Below are 21,253 nucleotides of genomic sequence, written 5' to 3'. Positions count from 1 at the left end.
TTTTAGTGTCAGCAGAGGCTGCCAACAAGGGTGCCCTCTCTCTCCACTATTATTTACATTGCTGATTGAGCCGCAGCGGAGGGCATCCGAAGGGATCCCAACATAATTGCCCTGGAGCTAGGGTCAGGCAGGTATAAAATTACCCTCTATGCAGATGACTTTCTTCCTTTCTTACCTGATTCAATGACATCTGTGCCCCGTTTAATACAAGTGATTAATCTATTTGGCTTGTTTCAGGATATAAAACTGTCTGTACAGAGTTTGCACAGGGATTCTCCCTGTGTCTGCGTGGGTTTCCTCCGGGTGCTCCGGCTTCCTCCCACAGTCCAAAGATGTGCAGGTCAGGTGAATTGCCCATGCTAAATTGCCCATACTCTTGGATCAATAGTCAGAGGTGGGGGGTGGTGGGTTGCTTTTCGGAGGGTCGGTGTGGACTTGTTGGGCCAAAGGGCCTGTTTCCACACTGTAGGGAATCTAATCTTAAAAAAAAACTAATTTCATGAAGATGGAGGCCATGCCTGTGGGGGGACCTTACTAGTATATCCAACTTTTGGGATGGAATCCGTTTCCCTTTCCGGTGGTCACAGGGAGGTTTCCTGTATTTAGGCATTTTTATCATCCTGGTCTTCAATCAATTATATAAAAGCTAATTTGTGCAGTGCCTAGAGAAGATAAGGCAGGACCTTCGGCGTTCGGAGGCTCTTCCGATATCTTGGTTGGGAAGAAAAGCTCTGGTTAAAATGAATTTTCTTCCTTGCTTATTATATCCCATGTGAATGCTCCTTTTGATGCTGCCTAGACAAGCACTACAAAAGCTTTATACTTGGCTCGGGTTTTTTATCTGGTGCCACAGGCAGCCGCTTATTAAGCTGGATGAATTGCAGCTCCTGCAGGGGAAGGGAGGTTTGGATTTCCCGGACTTTAAGAAATATCACTTGAGTTCTCTACTATCCTATGTGACTGACTGGGCCTGCCAGGACCTGCGATCGATCTGGTTGGACATTGAGGCCTCCCAGGCAAAATCCCTCCTCATCAATTGTTTATGAAAAGATGAGGACTGTTATGGACCATTGCAGAAACTCCACTGTCCTTAACGCAGATAAAGCATGGAGAATGATGCAGCAAGGTGATGGCAACTTACCAAAACCTTCGCCTTTCACATCCATAGTGGGAATGTTGGGATTCTGGCTCGGATCAGTGGACTCTGGCTTTAAATGCTGGGAGTCTAGCGGAACCTCCTGTTTAGGTGATTTATTTGATGGGAGGTCATGATGATGTCTTTCAAGCAGCTGAGTCAGAAATTTGAGCTACCTGAGAAAGACCTCTTTTGTTACTTTCAGGTTAGGGACTTCATACAAAGACTACATTGATGATTAGTCCCAATAAGTCGGTTATGATTAGATTACTTTTTTAGATTAGATTACTTAGTGTGGAAACAGGCCCTTCGGCCCAACAAGTCCACACCAACCCGCGGAAGCGCAATCCACCCATTCCCCTACATTTACCTCTTTTACCTAACACTACGGGCAATTTAGCATGGCCAATTCACCTGACCTGCACATCTTTGGACTGTGGGAGGAAACCGGAGCACCCGGAGGAAACCCACGCGGGTACGAGGAGAATGTGCAAACTCCACACAGTCAGTGGCCTGAATCGGGAATTGAACCCGGGTCTCTGGCACTGTAAGGCAGCAGCTCTAACCACTGTGCCACCGTGCTGGTTATGGAGAGTGCACTCTCTTGGTTAGCACTCGCTATTACTAATGCTCCCAATGGTGGGGAGCTTCGGTGGGATTGCACTGTGTGGTAACTTAATTGAATATAATTTAAGTTACCTTGGTATAACTTGGTTTAATTTTATTTTGTTTGTTTGTTTTTCTTTAGTTATTTATTGAATTGTAGTTGTTTGTAAGGTTTTTCTCTCTCATTTCAGCGATTTTGTGGAGTAGTAGTTTGTTTCCTGTTATTGTCACTATTATCACACTATTTTGTAGAGATTTTGTAAAAAAAACTTAATCCTTTTTCTCAATAAAAATTATTACCAAAAAATGAAGTGAAGAAAATTGTGTGGCTGTGGAAGAAAGAGGTGGAGGTTATCACTAACTGGATAGCTCCGCGCAGATAGGTTTGGCCAAATTACCCTACTTTGCAGGAAGTTTTTGATTTGTAACCTTTTTGGTTTGATATATAGATTAGATTCCCTATAGTATGGAAATAGGCCACTTGGCCCAACAAATCCACACTGACCCTCCGAAGAGTAACTCACCCAGACCCATTCCCCTACCCTATATTTACCCTGATTAATGCACCCAACACTGGGCAATTTAGCATGGCCAATTCACCTAACCTGCACATCTTTGGACTGTGGGAGGAAACCGGAGCACCTGGAGGAAACCCACGCAGACCCAGGGACAATGTGCAAACTCCACGCAGACAGTCACCCAAGGCTGGAATCTAACCTTGATCCCAAGCACTGAGGCAGCAATGCTAACCGTCTGAGCCACCGTGCCCTATGACTTGAGGATTAATCTATTTTATTTATGTTCCAAAAAGTGAAATTATTGGTTATGTAGAGAAGGTGCTAGAGGCCTTTTTTATATTTACAATATTTCTATATTTGTACCCAGTTTACAGATCTTTTAGCCATTTGTCTGTCTTTCATTTTTACTAATACCTTGTGAAGTGAGATTTCAACACTTGCATGTTCCACTTTGATTAAATGAGGCTTGAATGCAATGTAAATAAGATTTGTGAAAGTTTCTTAAAATTAACTGACCTCTCTTTTTTTGAAATGTAGCTTGCTCAACGAAAAATTCAAGAAATTTTGTCCCAAGTAAGAAGACAACAACAGAAATCAGTGCAGAGTGGACAGCCCCAACCACGAAGAAAGTAAAAGGTTCAGGATCTGCAATTACCACAGAGACAGATGCCAGACCAAAGAGAGAGAGACTGTGTAATCATGGGCAGTTAAACCTGTCACTGATAAAGAAGCAAATGTTCCATCTTCCCAGTCACCTTTTATTGAGGACTAGGCAACCTATGAACTCTGTCTTTGTGTGAATGTATTCTTCAGGCATTCAAAAAGAAACCTTGTGAAACCCAGCTTTAAATAAGGCCCTTTCACTTCCCTTCTTTTGTTCGAATTCAAAACTCTATATATTGCCTTGTTAGCTTTCCCAAAATTCTTAGACCTGTTGGGTTTAATGAAGCTTTCTCTTCTGATTTTTCACTGGTTACAAAAAGGCATTGCTCTTATAGTTCGAATCATTATAAAACCCTTAAGTTTTTTTTGGGGAGGGGCTAGGGGAGTTGGCAAGATTGAGGCATCTGTCCCAACATGCAAAATGGCTTTTTTAAATTGGGTTGTTTTACAAAGATTACTAGAACACTGCCATTAGAACCTAAGGGAAGTGTTGAATGGTGTTGGCCAGGGCATGAATTGATTATGCATTTTACTAAACTACCTCAGGCATTTAGTACCTCAATTGTTCCTTTTTTCTGCTTATTTTGTATACTTTATAAAAGTAATAGTCAAGCATTTTATTTTTTTAAAAAAAAAAGTAAAATTTGATCAGCTAAAAGCCAGGAGCAGTACAGAGAAAAGTATCGATGTAAATGTGTTGCTTCTAGCTGCTGGCTGATGGGAGTATTCAATAAATGATGCTTGCCTCAGTTTTCCTGAGGTCCACAACACCATCATTTGATCAAAATTCTGTGAATGTTTGAGACGCCGAATGATGCCAATATATACTAATAGCAGCAATGCCATTTTTTTTCTTTTTAAGATATGATGAAAGTGTTTATTTCCTATTTTTGATTGATGGTACTTTTGGGAACAAAACAAGGAAGTGATGGCAAGAGGCTGGGGTTGGGGAAAGAGACTGCAAAATGGAGTAGCTTTTAGTATAACTGGGTATTTTAAATGCATGGACCCTTGGTGCCTTTGACCATCACTGCATCTTGATGCATAATAACAGTCTATTTGGATCTGGCCATTTTGATCAGAGCAAGCTTCATCTTCCGTTACTGGTAGAGCTATTAGATCTGTCCAGGTACACTGGCAGTCTTTGCTAGAGTGGACTCTGAATTTATTGAACTACACATTTGATCATATAATTGTGGGAGAAAAGTCAATGCTGCTTGCTCATTCTAAAGTTGTTGAAGCTAAGAGAGTTTACATATGCAGCTACTGTAGTGGGCTACACAAAGCCATGGGGGGAGGCTGTTAGCTTCAACACTCTCTTTCCTCTGAGCTTAATCCGTTTATGCACATCTACAGATAACCAGTACAGCAATAAATGCATTAATGGCCAAATTGACAGCCACAAAATAGTTTGATCCTTCTCCCACTCCCACCAAATGTAGTCTGACTAGAATAAGCTAAAGCAACTAATTTGTGGTAAAGTTGAAATGCTCCAGTCAACTTCCTGAGTGCACCCAATTTCCAGCTACCTCAGTGCTTTAAATGAAGGCAGTGCACATTTAGTGCATAAACACTGCTGTGTGTGGTCTGAGCAGAGCCATGCTATTACCTCTGAACCTTTTTGTGATTTTTCTTTGTGCATGAGATGATCGTTATCATCATGCTGCACTGAAATAGAGGGGCACAACTTGGCAAAACCATTTATTTCATCAATTTTTGATCTACCTCTTAGATACATTTGAATTAGAGGCATTTCTGCATAGGATAGGTTGATATTTTCCCAAAGATCATTTTTTGTACAGATTAGACAATTAAAAATGGTCTGGTGTGTTTTTGCCTACATATATTCATTACTAATCAAAACTTCTCAAAGCTTATGTTGTAGCTTTAGCAAAATGGATTAATTCTCATTCTTTTGGCAGAGTGACTTCTCCATATAGTGATAGAAATGTTTTCTTACATTGATTAAAATAACAGAATTACAGGAGGTCATTTAATAGCTTAAATGAATTGACGTGAGGCTGAAAGGTCAGAGCCCACTTTTTGTTGCAAGTAACATTGATTGATTGATTTACCATGGTTTTTGGTTTAATTGCTGCATTTTCACTTCCTGATCTGCTGCTGTATCATTAATTTTCTGATCTATATAACAAGATTGGTAATTTGGAAATACTGGCATTTAGTAGAAGGTAGTTCTGTAAAAGAAGTGAAACCAGCAAAAATAACTTTGCTCACTTCTCATTTTTTTCATCTAAATACTGTGCCCCTAATGCAGCCCCATTTGTCAAATGCCTCTGTTTGAAATAAAATAATTTAGCTCCTATGTGATTATGTATGTTTCAAGGTATTAAGCAAAATCGTACATGTTGCAAGTTGAAGTATAACAGGATGATTTCATTCCTGTGGCTTGCACTTGTGTGTATAAACACATTGCACAAAGTTTCTTGTATAATGCCTTGGTAATGAATATACATTCAATTCTCACTTCATTCCATATGAAAAATCAATCATCAAAATTCTGAAAACCTTTTGTTTCTAAGACTAGCCGGTTTTAAATGAACTTCCCTCTGCTTTCTTTGAAGTGTCACTTCCAAGACCATTTTGTGTCTTGCAAAAACACATACATGCAAAAAAATCAGTTTTTCTGTTTTTTTTTAACAATGTGAAATTCTATTTAGAAATTTTATGCACCATTTTTGAAATTGTGAAATTGTAAAATTTTAAAATTCATTCCAATTAAGGGAGAACTGACTGCACGCTTTTAAGAAACAGCAATGTCAACTAATGTTTCAATGGTTCAATAAATTAATTCTGTTTGATTTTTACACAGTAGAGGGTACTCCAATATGTTCCCTCTAGTTACTCAGAGCAGGTCCACTGCATGTCATCCAGCACTAACCTTCCATACCTTACAGCTGTTATTCAGATGGTACCCAGTAACTTTTAGATCACAGTGAACTGGTATTCATAATTTATCTGCAGCACCCAAAAATCTTACTGTGCTAGAGTTGTGGCGATGCATGTTTTTTTAAATCTGCCTATGTTTCTTTTCCAATACTATCACTGCCCATGTCAAATGCAATTTTTTTGCAATGTTAGGTAAGTGTCTGACATGCTATCCCCTTTACTAACTATTGTACATGTCAAATTTCATGTTAAAAGGACAAAAAACATTTTAGCCTTTTATTTGTAACAGAAGCTTCAGCTCATTTTGATATAATTCAGTGTTATATAAATTGCTGTCTAACTTCAAAGGTTCAAATATGTGGCTTATGCATTACAGTTTCTGGTATACAATAAATACATTCAACACCAGAAAATTTTGTAAAGCATATCCAACTAAAATGCTGCTACATTGATTTAGTTTGCAAAATGTAGTCAGTTCAACTTTTTATAAATCAATGCATGATCCAAATGTCAACAGCTTGTGTGTAGTTCTTACAAGCTGGACTTCATTTCAATAGACCTACTTTCTCTACCTTACACCAGTTAGACCAATCCTGTTGCCTCCAACTAATTTCCATTACTCATTCATTACTGTGGATGAGTTTGAATTCACACAAATACTGGTTCAATGCTGTGAATCCCTTCAAGACAATCTTCTGAAATCGCTGCTGTCTTCATCTGGGTTGTCAGTTGGTCCATATATAAAATCTCTTGGTAGAGTTTCTGGAGGTATCATATTAAATTGATCATCATAGGAACGCAAAGTCCATAGCTTCTCCAGTTCATAAACGTCCCTGGTTTCGGGTAACATGAAATGTACTACTATGTTACCTTGGGAGGGAAGAAACAAAACATTTTACAGCAACACCAAAAAGCAAATGCCCACTTAAAATCGTGCTTGTATTTTATCAATGGTATTCTTCAGCCGCGATGGTTAAAAAAGAATTTTGATCCAATCACATTTCCCAGAATTTTATAAATATTGTCTTCTGGTTGAATTTCAAGTCTAAAACCAAAGTTAGTATCATTAGGCTATTTTATATGCATTAAAACTTTGTCCAAAGTTGGACAATCCAATTGGACTACCTGGGAAGAACAAGTAGACACATGGGATTAATTTTGAAAGCTTCCTGGTCAGACTAAGTATCAGATGGTATTGACCGCACATATTTTATGCATGTAATTTGGAATGAAGCCAAACATGTAACTCATCTGCTTTATAAACTGCAATTGACCATACTGAATCCCTTCAGCACAATTATTAGAATTATTTCCAGGTACCAATTATGCTCAGCCGAGAAGATGCTTTGAGCCTGTGGCAGTCATGGATCATTTTTGATTCCTTACAGGAAGGTAAAAAAAGTACTGCCTCTTGTCCACACACAAGCATTATTCTACAATTCTGCCCTGTCGCATATCAGCATCCAAATTAAGTACACTGTATTGATTTAAAAAAACAAATGCTGGAAGTATTCAGATCTGTGCAAAGAAAAACAAAAGTATCTTTGACCAAATTAACATTCCATGTGTTTTTTCTTGCTGCTGCATGGACCATGAGGTTCATGTGCAACAGTGGTTTCCAGAAGCCATATATTGTCATGTATCTTCCTAGTTCACCCCCAGCTAAGAGAATGTTGGATCAACTTTCACAGAACTAATGAACTGAAACATTAACTCTGTCTTCATTGGTGTGACATGTATTTTGATTTTTTTTTTTAAAATCAGGCTGCCAATTTCCACCGTATGTGCTCATTTAGTTAAAATGTTTACAGATTTTTATGGAACTCACCAAAATCAATGCACTTCCAATCATCTGTAACTTTCCCTTCAATGTGGGCATGAGCATTCTGCTGTTTCTTTAACTGTTTATACTGCAGGATAAAACATTTACAGTTCAGTAGTTTCACAGACTTTAGCATAGCCAGGGTGATACAAATTTAGCAAAATTAAATATAATCTCAAGAGCCGCTTGGGGCAAACTCTTACATGTGGAAACAATTATGCTTACCTAAGTTGACTGCACTTCAAATCAATCAGGGTGTGTGAATGTGTTGAAATATTTTTTGCATTTTAGGTTTTTTTTTGTGTTTGCACCCTTTGTCTCCTATCATTGGAATTAATGGCTTTGTGGTCCTATTGCTTGACCTAATCCAAAAATCTCAGGTAATTTTCTGGGGACCCAAGTTCAAATTCCTACCAAACTAATTAGTAAATATCTAATTAGAGTCTGCTGGAAACCATTGTCAATTGTTGGGAAAACCCCATCTGGTTTCCTAATGGCCTTCTCGGGAAGGAAATCTGCCATTCTCACCTGCTCTGGCCTAATGTGACTCCAGACCAATAGCCCTGTGGTTGACTTCCACTGCCCTATGAAATCACCTAGCAAAGCACTCAGTTTTCACAATCACTACAAAGAAATGAAACCAGACAGACTGCCTGCTATTGATCTAGAAAATGACAATGGCAAAATAGCCCTCTGAGCCCTGCAGTAGATTAGATTAGATTACTTAGAGTGTGGAAACAGGCCCTTCGCCCCAACAAGTCCACACCGACCCGCCAAAGCGCAACCCACCCATTCCCCTACATTTACCCCTTTACCTAACACTACGGGCAATTTAGCATAGCCAATTCACCTGACCTGCACATCTTTGTGACTGTGGGAGGAAACCGGAGCACCCGGAGGAAACCCACGCAGACACGGGGAGAATGTGCAAACTCCACACAGTCAGTCGCCTGAGTCGGGAATAGAACCCGGGTCTCTGGCGCTGTGAGGCAGCAGTGCTAACCACTGTGCTGCAGTAGCACCACAGTCTTGGTCAGATTGTAAAAGGGGCATTTAAATTGACTTTTGTTTGCAGCAAGTGTTGAGGGAAAAACCGACCTGACTTCATCCTCACAAATCTACCTGCTGACGTTGCATATGACCATGACAGTAGTGATAATGGGAGAGTCCTTGTGGAGATGAAGTCCCACCTTCACGTTGAGAATACCATCTTGTTCTGTGACACTGTCATTGTGTTAAATGGAACAGACTTCGAACAGATATAGCAACTCAGGACTGGGCATTAATAAGGTAGTATGGGCTATCAGTAACAGCAGAATCTCTTTCCAGACAAAATGTGCAACCTCATGACCTGGTGTACCCCCTCCACTCGACTATTGGCATCAAGTCAGGAATTAACTCTAGTTCTCAAAGGGCATACCAATGGCGCAAAGCATACATAAAAGTGAGATGTCAAGTTAGTGAGACTATAAAACAGGACTGCTTGCACATCAAACATCATGTGATGGATCTAAGCAATTCCACAATCAGATCAAAAGTCCTACTCAATCAAGTTGTGAATAGTGATGGATGAGTTAAACACCTCACTGGAGGAAAAGGTTCCACAAATATTCACATTCACAATAACCCGAGCATCTTGGTGCAAAAGATAAGGCTGAAGCATTCACAAAAATATTCAGCCGGAAGTGTCTAATGGATGATCCATCTCTGCCTCCTCCAGACGTCCCCAGCATTACAAATGGCAGTCGTCAGCCAATTTGATTCAACAAAATAAAGAATAGGTTGAAGGCACTGAATATTTGAAAGGCTCTGGGACCTGATAACATTCTTCCAATAGTACTGAAGACTTGTATTCTAAAACTTGCCGCAACCTTAGCCAAGGTGTTTCAGTCCAGCACCTACCCACCAATGTAGAAAATTAAATCAAGTATGTCCTATACAAGTAGGACAAATCCAATCTAACAAACTACCACCACCTCATCCATTTACTCTTGATCATCAGTATAGTGATGGAAGGTGCCAACAGTGCTTTTAAGCAGCCCCTACTTCGTAATAACCTACTTTCACCCTGATGCTCAGTTTGAGGTGTAGTCTGCTGGACCACTCTGCTCTTGACCTCATTACACTGCTTTGGTTCAAACATGGACAAAAGGGCAGAATTCCAGAGGTGAAGGGAGAGTGACAGCCCTTGACATCAAGGCCACATTGACTGAATGTGGCATCAAGAAACCCTAGGAAAACTAGTCAATAGGAATCAGAGGGGAACCTCTCTGGTTTAAATCATAGCTGGCATGTAAGAAGATGGTTGTGGTTGGAGGGCAGTCAGCTCAGCTCAAAGTTTCTCTCTTCTAGGGGTTCCGCATGGTAGTGTCCTTGGCCCAACCAACAACAGCTATTTCATCCATGACCTTCCCTCCATCATAAGGTCAGAGGTGGGAAGTTGACCAATGATTATACAATGTTCAGCAGCATTCATGACTCCTCAGTGAATTAATCCATGTCCAAATGCAGCAAGACCTGGATAATACTTAGTATTTGCCAGCCCAAGCTTGACAAATACCAAGTAACGTTCAGGCCACATATGCAGACAATAATCATCACCAATAAGAGAATTTAACCATTGCCCTTTGAACTCAATGGGGATTTCCATCACTGAATTCCCACTACCAACATTCTGGGAGTTACCTCGGACCAGAAACTGAAATGGACAGTGGCAACAAACACTGGTCAGGGGCTAGAAATACTGTAGTCATTCACCTTCTGCCTCTCTCAGAGCCTGTTCTCCTGTCTATGCGGCACAAGTCAAAAGTGTGATGGAATATTCCCTGGATGACTGCAGCTCCCACAACACTCAGGAACCTTGGCGCCATCTAGGACAAAGTAGCCTGCTTGATTGGTACCACAACTACAAACATTGTCATTCCACCACTGATGCTCAGTAGCAATAGCATGTTCCATCTACAAGATGCACTAACGAATTTCACAATGGCTCCTTTATAGAGCACCTTCTATCCCACAACCAATTCCATCTAGAAGGACAGGGGCAGCTGATAAATGGTAACACCATTACTTACTAGTTCCTCTCCAAGCCACTCACCATCCTGACTTTGAAATATATTATTGTTCTTTCACTGTTGCTGGGTCAAAGTCCTGGAATTCATTGCTTAACAGCAGTGTTTGGTCTACCTATAACACACAGACTCAGTGGTTCAAGGTGGCAGCTCACTACCACCTTCTCCAGGGCAGCTAGGGTTGTATAGTAAATGCTGGTATAACCAATGATGCCCAGTCTAAGCAAATAAAAAAAAACCTAAGTTGAATTCTCTTTAATTTCCACTGTTCCACGAAGTTCATGTAAGCTTGAAGAACAGCACTGTTTTCTTATGTACTTTACAACCTCCCAGACACTCCTCAACAGATAACCACCTCTTCCAACCACCACATTTTTCCCCTGAAGTCAGCCGTTAGTCATGATTCTGCTCATTCATTTACATTTCTGTTAGACCCATACTTTGTTTCTTTACTTGTCCCATTGCCTTCCCTTTTTGCCTTGCACCATCGTCGCTTATTTCTTGCTGACAATGCATCAAGTGAACTCTCAACAAGAAATGGACATCGGGAAAGTAGATCTGAATTGCTTTTTCAAAGCCTAATCTTTAGGTATATATGAAATAACTGACTGACCTACTTGTTTTCCGGACTAATCATCAACTTCCCTGCACCATCACCGTATCTCTTGAAGGTCAAACTTTACAAGTTAATAGTGAGTAGATCCTTGAGGAGACTCCTGCACTACCAACCTGATTCTTGTGGACTGCCTAACAATCACCCATCCCTTTCTTCCTATATGCTGAGCCTGCAGAGTAACTAACTCTGACCATGCTACCCACATTGCTCTTGGCCTCATGGATGTGCTAAAATGACTGCGGTCACTGCTCTAGTTCTGATACCTGGAACTCCAAATTTTGGCAGCAATGACACTCCTGCACATGGTCCAATAACATCCACAATTTCCAAAGCTAGTACATGATTATGCACGTTACATGCAACCAAGCTGCCCTGCATTGCTTTTCATTTGTTAACTTTATTTCGCTTTGGTTTATTTACATTAAACTTCCCTTCACCTTAAAACTTACTACCAATAAATGTAATGAATACTTAATGCACCTTCATAGTTTCAATAGAGAAGACCACTATTTACCCATCTTGGGATAATTTCTTAAGTGCACATAATTTGTTATTCACCAGCCTAGGTCTCACTCAGATACAGCCTCCTGACTTTGGCTTCATATTCTAAAGCCTGTTGAGGTTCTTGTTTCAATGTTCGCATAATAATAAAATATTGAATGGATATACCCATCTACATTTTATAAATTTAGGTGCAAGTATTTCACAAGTTATTCCTAGAAAATACAAGCTGTTGGAATTTAATGAGAAATTGTCATAGCTTTGTTGAAAAATAAGACAGGAGTGGAAGTAAGGCCATTCAGCCCATCGAGTCTACTCCGCCATTCCATCAGGGCTGATGGGCATTTCAACTCCACTTACCCGCTTTCTCCCCGTAGCCCTTAATTCCTTGTGACATCAAGAATTTATCAATCTCTGCCTTGAAGACATTTAGCGTCCCGGCCTCCACTGCACTCTGCGGCAATGAATTCCACAGGCACACCACTCTCTGGCTGAAGAAATGTCTCCGCATTTGTGTTCTGAATTTACCCCTTCTAATTCTAAGGCTGCGTCCACGGGTCCTAGTCTCCTCGCCTAACGGAAACAATTTCCTAGCGTCCACCCTTTCCAAGCCATGTATTATCTTGTAAGTTTCTAATAGATCTCCCTTTAATCTTCTAAACTCCAATTAATACAATCCCAGGATCCTCAGCCGTTCCTCGTATGTTAGACCTACCATTCCAGGGATCATCCGTGTGAATCTCCGCTGGACACTGGGCTCAAGTGCCAATATGTCCTTCCTGAGGTGTGGGGACCAAAACTGGACACAGTACTCCAAATGGGGCCTAACCAGTGCTTTATAAAGTCTCAGTAGCACAACAGTGCTTTTATATTCCAAGTCTCTTGAGATAAATGACAACATTGCATTCGCTTTCTTAATCACGGACTCAACCTGCATGTTTACCTTTAGAGAATCCTCGACTAGCACTCCCAGATCCCTTTATACTTTGGCTTTATGAACTTTCTCACTGTTTGGAAAGTAGTCCATGCTTGTATTCTTTTTTCCAAAGTGCAAGACCTCGCATTTGCTCACATTGGGCGGCACGGTGGCACAGTGGTTAGCACTGCTGCCTCACAGAGACCCGGGTTCAATTCCCGCCTCAGGCGATTGACTGTGTGGAGTTTGCACGTTCTCCCCGTGTCTACGTGGGTTTCCTCCGGGTGCTCCGGTTTCCTCCCACAGTCCAAAGATGTGCAGGTCAGGTGAATTGGCTATGCTAAATTGCCCGTAGTGTTAGGAAAGGGGTAAATGTAGGGGCATGGGTGGGTTACGCTTCGGCGGGTCGGTGTGGACTTGTTGGGCCGAAGGGCCTGTTTCCACTCTGTAATGTAATGTAATGTAATCTAATCTAATTGAATTCCATCAGCCATTTCCTGGACCACTCTCCCAAACTGACTAGATCCTTCTGCAGCCTCCCCACTTCCTCACTACTACCTGCCTGTCCACCTAACTTCGTATCATCGGCAAACTTTGCTAGAATGCCCCCAGTCCCTTCATCCAGATTATTAATATATAACGTGAACAGCTGCGGCCCCAACACTGAACCCTGCGGGACACCACTTGTCACCGGCTGCCATTCTGAAAAAGAACCTTTTATCCCAACTCTCTGCCTTCTTTCAGACAGCCAATCCTCAATCCATACCAGTAGCTCACCTCGAACCCCATGGGCCCTCACCTTGCTCAGCAGCCTCCCATGTGGCACCTTATCAAAGGCCTTTTGGAAGTCTAGATAGACCATATCCACTGGTTTCCCTGGTCTAACCTACTTGTCACCTCTTCAAAGAATTCCAACAGGTTTGTCAGGCACGACCTCCCCTTACTAAATTCATGTTGACTTGTTCTAATCCGACTGCTCTTCCAAGAATTTAGAAACCTCATCCTTAATGATGGATTCTAGAATTTTACCAACAACCGAGGTTAGGCTAATTGGCCTATAATTTGCCATGAGGAGAAAGTGAGGTCTGCAGATGCTGGAGATCAGAGATGGAAATGTGTTGCTGGAAAAGCACAGCAGGTCAGGCAGCATCTAGGGAACAGGAGAATCGACGTTTCGGGCATTAGCCCTTCTTTCCTGAAGAAGGGCTAATGCCCGAAACGTCGATTCTCCTGTTCCCTAGATGCTGCCTGACCTGCTGCGCTTTTCCAGCAACACATTTCCATCTATAATTTTCCATCTTTTGTCTTGATCCTTTCTTGAACAAGGGGGTTACAACAGCGATATTCCAATCATCCGGGACTTTCTCTGACTCCAGTGACTTTTGAAAGATCTCAAAATATTTCAGGCATTCCTTTGGTTCATTATTCCCCTGCTGAAGTCCAGCAACAGAAAACTGTTCCTATTATGGGATGTGTGATCCACGATTCTTTTATTTCATTCATTGTTCAGTTGTTTGGAATCTGAAGCCACCTATTTTAGTCCCCTGTTACAAAGCAATAATGTGGTTGAGGTGAAGCAAGAATGTGGTTGAGGTGAAGCAAGAATGCAAAGCTAAAGCCAATGCATTAACATATTTTAAAAACTTCTTCAAAAATGGCAACTTTGCAAGTCTCCTCAATTCAGCCAAAAATAAACAAACAAACAAACAAACAAACAAACAAACAATCTCCCTACTCCTTTTTTTGAAATTTGAACATTCAATATTGTCTGAAGCATTGCCAGTGAACTCTCTCTTCAAATGGGCTGGTTCTTTAAACTGAGTTTGGGGAAATGGGATTTAATCACTGCAATCAAGTTTATTGAGAACAATTTTAGTTTCCATTAAGTTTATTGAAATGAAATATTCCTCAGCACCACAATTTAATTTGTCAAAACACACTGGTCTTCACTTCTGTACTCGACTACAGGTTGTTCTGTTATAATGCACATTTCGTTAATACGAATTTGCTATAATACAATTAATGAATTGAAGACACCGTTTCTATAGAATGAACTTTTAAAGCATGCATTGGTTATAACACTATTCCAGCCACATTAGTTTAAATGGTGCTGCTGTTACACACCTTTCTTATAACACTGGGTTGCACAAGACGGAACTATCCCGTTAAAGCAGAACAGACAGTACTGGAAGCTCTACAACCTTTTCCCCAAGCTGTTATGACAAACTTGATTATATAGTGTTTTTTTCCCAAAAAAAAATCATCCTTTCCATTTTTAATATTTTTACAAATTTACTAAGCAGTCAACCAACACAGAATCTGGGAGTTTTTTCCTGGTTTCCATAACTTAATAAAATGAGTAAGATAAAACTCAAACCATATACAACACCACCTCCAAAGTACATTTAATCTACCATAAAAATCACAAATGGTAAAACTTTGTTTGAAAGATCAAACTTATATTATTGTTCAGACATACACATGACAGTCTTGATCATTCACATTTATTCTAATCCTAGAATTCTGATTAGAGAGAATTTGTTATACAACAGAAGATTAATTTTAATGGTACATTTTCTACAAGTGAAATGTCATCTGCAAAATATTGTTTTGAAGAGCTAAATCTAAATTATTGTTCATGAAGAAGTTAGTTATTAGGTTTACCTTTGGGTCCACTGCAATAAGCTGAATCTTACAGAAAGTGACATTTCCAAATCAAAATATAAGTTTATGTTGTGGGCATGAGACGTAGATTCTAATAAGCCAAATAGTAACAATTCACAATACCACTTACCACTTTAATTGCATATTGTGCCATGGCTTGCAAATGTCTTGCAGAAGTTCCACTCACAATAACAAAATAATCGGTGTACTTTATTTCCTTGGGCAGTTTAATGACACATAGGTCCTTCGCATTCTCCTGACGTAACAAAGCCACCAAAACATCAATGTTAAAAACTGGCTGATGAATAAAGCCTAATGGAAGGAAGCAGAGTGCACATGTTTAGGTTCGCTTTCCTGGAAATAGTAAGTAGAAATTCCTTGGTCCACTTTTGCTTTCACAAGTTACAGTAATTAAATTGATGAACTACTATTGAAAGCTGCTTTTAAGGCCAACACCATCATGCACTTAAGGGCTAATTCAATCCAAAGCATCAGCGTAGCAACTGCCTGAACAGACTAGACCAAAAAGAGGCACAATTCTGACCTAGAACTATAGGATAAAACCAAATTATGTTTGGTTCAGGTTTCTTCCCTTGTAATTGTGTTTCAACTCATCACAAAGCAGCCAGCCAAACGGGGCATTGGTTGGTGCTCTGATGCATATCTGTAAGGTGAATGCCTCCTGGTACGTATCCATGCTGCCAGTGCTGCTGAATCCCTATGGCACTGAAATGGCACAAGATACCTGAATCGAACAAGTATTATTCTACAGGATAAAATATCAGCCAAAATCAGCAAGTCTGCTGACCACGAAGATGGAGCAAAGCCAAACTACCCCCAACTCTGTATTGGCAATGACAGACTGCCTACTTCTATCTCTCGTTCATTTTCTGTCTCAGGCTTTATTGCTTAAAATTCTCATATGCTCATCGTTACCAGATGTGATTAATTCAACATCATCCCTGCTCCAGTTTCTGTTAACATCTAAAGCGCAAACTACTTTCATTCTAATCTGCAGCAAGTCCTATTTATCCTCGTTGTCTCTCAGTCCCAAATTTCTCATCCTTGTATTCAGATTCCTTTGTGCCCTCATTGGCTTACTGTCTATAAATTCCTTGATTTATGATCCTCCTCGAACTCAACATAGAAAATAGGAGCATGAATCAGCCATAAGGCCCTTCAAGTCTGTTCTGTCTGTTTGACTGACAATTGCTTATCATCGAACTCTATACACTTTGATCCCTTTAGTCATACAGCACAGAAGCAAGTCTTTTAGCCCACCACATTTATGCTGACCAACAAATACCAAACTACAGTAATCCCGTTTACCTGCAATTGGTCCAGTCTACCGTGCTCTGACATCTTAATTACACATTCAGATGCCATTTAAATGCTGAGAGAATACCTCCTTCCACCACCCTGTCAGGCGGTGTTCCATATTTCTACCACCCTCAGTGAAAAGAAAATGTTTCCTTTGATGTCCCCTAAACCACTTACTGCTCAATTTAAACTTCTGTCCTATCGTAGACACATTTGCCATGAGGAAAAGATTTGCATGACCTACCCCGCCCATGCCCCTTAATTTTATATGCCTCAATCAAAACACACACACACACCCCCGCCACCCCACCACTGCTGGGAAAACAAACCCAGCCTATTCAAACTAAAAACTATATCTAACTCCTTGAAAACATTCACTATTTTGGCATCGACAGGGTTACCACTTTGGCATTGAAGAAAGTTCTGCTCATCCAAGTCCTAAATGGCCTTCAGCATATTTAAGACTGTGAGCCCTGGTTCTGGAGTCCCCTGTTCCCAGTCTATTACTGTAAGACGTTTCTTCCTGTCATGGTCACTCATCCATCCCACTACCTTTCCCCTATCATTTACAGCTGGTGGCTACTTGGATCTTGACTTCTGGAATTCACGGTCTCAGCCTCTCCATCTTTATGATGCTTCACACCCTTTGATCCAACTTTCAATCACCTCTTCTAATGTGTTCTTTGTGGTCACCAAATCAATGTTTGTCTGATTAAGCTTGAATGATGCTTTGCAGAATTTAAGATATAAATGCAAATTGTTGCTGTTGCTACTGTCCATTTTTTCATTGTGCTTCCTTTTTTGTCTCATGCTTATATTGGTCATTCTCTTTAACCGACTGTTCCACGCTTAAGCATTTTCATAGTCAAAACCATTTGTCAATGGTTTGTATTTTATTCATTTCCCTCTTCTGTTACTTTACAAACAATTCTTTTGTAAGTAAACTTTTTTTATGTAGAGTAAAACAAAACCACTCATGCTAACTCCATAAAAGTGTACAAGTTGTGACATACAGAAAGGACAAAACAATTTCAACGATAATTCAAACTTAAGTTGTATATGACGCTGTGTGTTATAGCAGTATCAAACCATTTTGAACTATGATTTATTTATGCTATGTCCAATTAACTGTTTCTATCACAGGTAATTAACAAGCTTACATTTGAGGTTTCTTTACACAAGGAACTTGGATACATTGAACACTCACAATTTTACAGCAAGTATTAAAACAGGAGAAAGTGAGGGCTGCAGTTCCTGGAGATCAGAGTTGAGAGAGTGATGCTGGAAAAGCACAGCAGGTCAGGTAGCATCGGAGGGTCAGGTTTTGCAACCTTTCACATCAGACTCTTAAATCTGAATTTAAACAGTTTTGTTGATTGAAAGCAAAAATTTAAATGGGACCTAAGGGACATTTTTCATGCACAGGGTGGTGCATGTTTGGAATGAGCTGACAGAGGAAGTACTGTAGCAACAAATTACTGTAAATGCTGAAATCTACTGAAACAAAAAAAAATGCTGGAAATTACAGTTCGTCAGGCAGCGTCCGTGGAGAGACAGCAAGCGAACGCTTCCAGTCTAAATGACTCTTCATCAGAGCTCTGAAGAGTCATCTAGACTCGAAAAGTTAGCTTGCTCTTTCTCCATGGAGGCCTGTCCGCTGTGATTTCCAGCAATTTTTTTTTGCTGCCAGAGAAAGTGGAGGCTGGTACAATCACAACATTTAAAAGGCACCTGAACGCGTACATGAGTAGGAAGGGGCTTAGAGGGAAATGGGACTAGATTAATTTAGGATGTACGGTCAGCATTGACGAGTTGGACCGAAGGGTGTGTTTCCTTGCTGGCTTGAGTTTAGCGCGTTCAAGCCGCCTGAGACTGATCAGTCAGTGCTCGAACAGCTAACAGCCGTCTCTGCACTCCTCCGTGCTGTCTTAACGAGCTCCCTGTAACCGTGCTGGCTCGTCACGATAACGATACGCTTGATAACTTGCGCAGTTTTACCAGGCTCCGCGGCCGCGCTGCAGCTCCTCCGGGCGTCTCGCGCCAGCCGAGCCCTGGGATCGGGGTGAAGCGGCGCGCGCTGTCCCAGATCTCGGGCTGCCCGCAGCCCGCTCCGTGTAACAGCGCGAGCGTGTGCAGCCAGAGTCAGGAGCATCCCCCTCATGGCCCATGCAACCTGCAAGGTGATCCTGAAAGCGACAGAAACTCTCCACTATCGGCACCGCAGGAAGTGTAACACAGCCGACAGGAAACACCCGGACGCCGGAAATTCAATCCGACTGGCGAGCAGCGGCAGCAGCTACAGTTCCCGCGCGAATCGCGAACGCTTAAAATAACCGCCACCATCGCGAGAGACCTGTAAGAGCGAAATGTGGAGCAAGTGGTAAAACCATATAACTGGAGTTAATTTAAGAACGACGCACCTAATGCAGGTGTCTTAAGAACTATTGCTTACAGAAATTATTAGCGAGTTTCGCATTTTATTGTCCATTCCGATAAAAAAAATCAAGTTGGTGATGATAAGCCAGAACTTTCTGTGTGCCTTACGAAGGCAGTTAAAAGTTAACCACATTGTCATTCATCTGGACTTACATCCATGCTAGACTGGTGATTATGTTAAAAAGTTTTATGTGAAAATCAGATCACACCATTTTGATTTTAAATTATCTTGTCAATGTATCACATTCTTCCATTAGTTTAATATATACTAGCCATGTAGATTTATCCATGGGAAGTTCCCTAGTTGGAAATGTAATGTCCTTCAATACAAGGAGTGCCTATTTGCATAATTGCATTTGTAAGGACAGTGCATGTGTGATTTGCTGTCGGCTTGGCCTCACCAATGTACTTGCCTCTGGTCACCCTTGCCTGCGGCGTATCAGATGGGCAACATTGGCCGAGTCATACAAGTGCCTGCCATGCATATGGTACATTAGCGAAACCAAGCAGATGCTACAACAATGGATGACTGGACATCACACAACAAACTCCAGACAGGGATGTTCTCTCCCAGTCGGGGAACACTTCAGTGGTCAGGGGTATTCGGCCTGAGATCTTCGGGTGACTATCCTCCAAGGCAGATTTCAGGATACGCAACAACGCAGAGTGGCCAAGCAGAGGCTGATAGCCAAGTTCGGTACAAATGAAGATGGCCTCTTGGGTTCATGTCCCACTACAGGTGACCCCACTACACTATACACTCTTACACACGAGCACACATACACACACTCTTACATACTCACACACTCATACATATGCTGTTTCTCAGGCACACATACCCCACACTCATGTCAATGCGCACACCCTCATAGGCGGCAGCATGGTTAGCACTGTTAAATACAACTCTCACAGCACCACAGTCCCAGGTTTGAGTCCAACTTCGGGTGACTGTGTGGAGTTTGCACATTCTCCCCGTGTCTGCGTGGATTTCCTCTGTGTGCTCCGGTTTCCTCCCACAGTCCAAAGATGTGCAGGTTAGGTGAAGAATTGGCCATGCTTAAAATTGTCAATAAGGTGCATTAGTTAGAGGGAAAAGGGGTGGGTGACTCTTCAGATGGCCGGTGTGGACCTGTTGGGCTGAAAGGCCTGTTTCCACACTGTAGAGAATCTAATCTAATCAGATACTCCATCAAATGAACACACACGTCTATGGGGTGAATTTGTATTTGCATAATTGTATTTGCAGATATTCTATTTTGTTCAAAAAGCGCACAATATATAGGCAGTCAATATGTTTTATAATTCATGTGACATTTTATAAATTACCACTTTGGAATTTGTTAAGTGTGTACAAGACAATTTTCCGATTCAGTATGTGGATGTACCTACTAGAGAAGGTGCAAAACTTGACCTACTCTTTGGAAATAAGGCAGGGCAGGTGATTGAGGTGTCAGTGGGGGAGCACTTTGGGCCATTATTTTAGATTTAAAATAATGATGGAAAAGGATAGACCAGATCTAAAAGTTGAAGTTCTAAATTGGAGAAAGGCCAATTTTGAGGGTAATAGGCAAGAACTTTCATTAGCTGATTGGGGCAGATGTTCGCAGGTAAAGGGACGGTTGGAAAATGGGAAGCCTTCAGAAATGAGATAACGAGAATCCAGAGAAAGTATATTCCTGTTAGGGTGAAAGGAAAGGTTGGTAGGTATAGGCAATGCTAGCTGACTAAAGAAATTCAGGGTTTGGTTAAGAAAAAGAAGGAAGCATATGTAAGGTATAGACAGGATAGATCGAGTGAATCCTTAGAAGAGTATAAAGGAAGTAGGAGTATACTTAAGAGGGAAATCAGGAGAGCAAAAAGGGGACGTGAGATAGCTTTGGCAAATAGAATTAAGGAGAATCCAAAGAGTTTTTATAAATACATAAAGGACAAAAGGGTAACTCGGGAGAGAATAGGGCCCCTCAAAGATCAGCAAGGTGGCCTTTGTGTGGAGCCGCAGAAAATGGAGGCGGGGGTACTAAATGAGTATTTTGCATCAGTATTTACTGTGGAAAAGAATATGGATGATATAGACTGTA

The 21,253-nt window shown here is 41.0% G+C and overlaps 2 protein-coding genes across 6 annotated transcripts in view; one reads left to right on the top strand and one right to left on the bottom strand.

Annotated features, from left to right (window-relative positions):
• The window catches only part of igf2bp3 (insulin-like growth factor 2 mRNA binding protein 3), a 141,436-nt gene extending 136,191 nt beyond the window's left edge, over nt 1-5,245 (top strand). For all 5 annotated transcript variants that reach the window (XM_087987051.1, XM_043689713.2, XM_043689712.2 and 2 more), the window contains one exon: nt 2,797-5,245. In XM_087987051.1, coding sequence (XP_087843177.1) covers nt 2,797-2,892 — 96 coding nt within the window. In that variant the 3' untranslated portion in view covers nt 2,893-5,245. The remainder of the gene's footprint in view (nt 1-2,796) is intronic.
• Nucleotides 5,246-6,091: 846 nt separating this feature from the next.
• On the bottom strand, nt 6,092-18,966 carry malsu1 (mitochondrial assembly of ribosomal large subunit 1). Its single transcript, XM_043689718.2, has 4 exons — nt 18,738-18,966; nt 15,550-15,731; nt 7,658-7,739; nt 6,092-6,699 (listed from the first exon to the last, which is right to left on the bottom strand). The coding sequence occupies exons 1-4, from the start codon at nt 18,898-18,900 to the stop codon at nt 6,512-6,514; spliced, it is 615 nt and encodes a 204-aa protein (XP_043545653.1). The 5' UTR covers nt 18,901-18,966; the 3' UTR covers nt 6,092-6,511.
• Between the last annotated feature and the right edge of the window lie 2,287 nt (nt 18,967-21,253).

The sequence above is a fragment of the Chiloscyllium plagiosum genome, unplaced genomic scaffold, assembly GCF_037043375.1.
Source record: "Chiloscyllium plagiosum isolate Xiang-an unplaced genomic scaffold, Cpla_swu_hap1 HiC_scaffold_5, whole genome shotgun sequence".
Taxonomy (NCBI): domain Eukaryota; kingdom Metazoa; phylum Chordata; class Chondrichthyes; order Orectolobiformes; family Hemiscylliidae; genus Chiloscyllium; species Chiloscyllium plagiosum.
The sequence above is the reverse complement of the archived record's forward strand: the minus strand, read 5'-3'. Positions and strand labels throughout refer to the sequence as shown.

Excerpts from the sequence above, each read along its gene's own strand:
- malsu1 (XM_043689718.2), bottom strand. The coding sequence starts at position 18,900 with ATGAGGGGGATGCTCCTGACTCTGGCTGCACACGCTCGCGCTGTTACA. Across the intron at positions 15,732-18,737 it reads CAGCGCGGCCGCGGAGCCTG|GCTTTATTCATCAGCCAGTT; the intron begins GTAAAACTGCGC and ends TCCTTCCATTAG. Across the intron at positions 6,700-7,657 it reads TTGGAAGTGCATTGATTTTG|GTAACATAGTAGTACATTTC; the intron begins GTGAGTTCCATA and ends TTCCCTCCCAAG.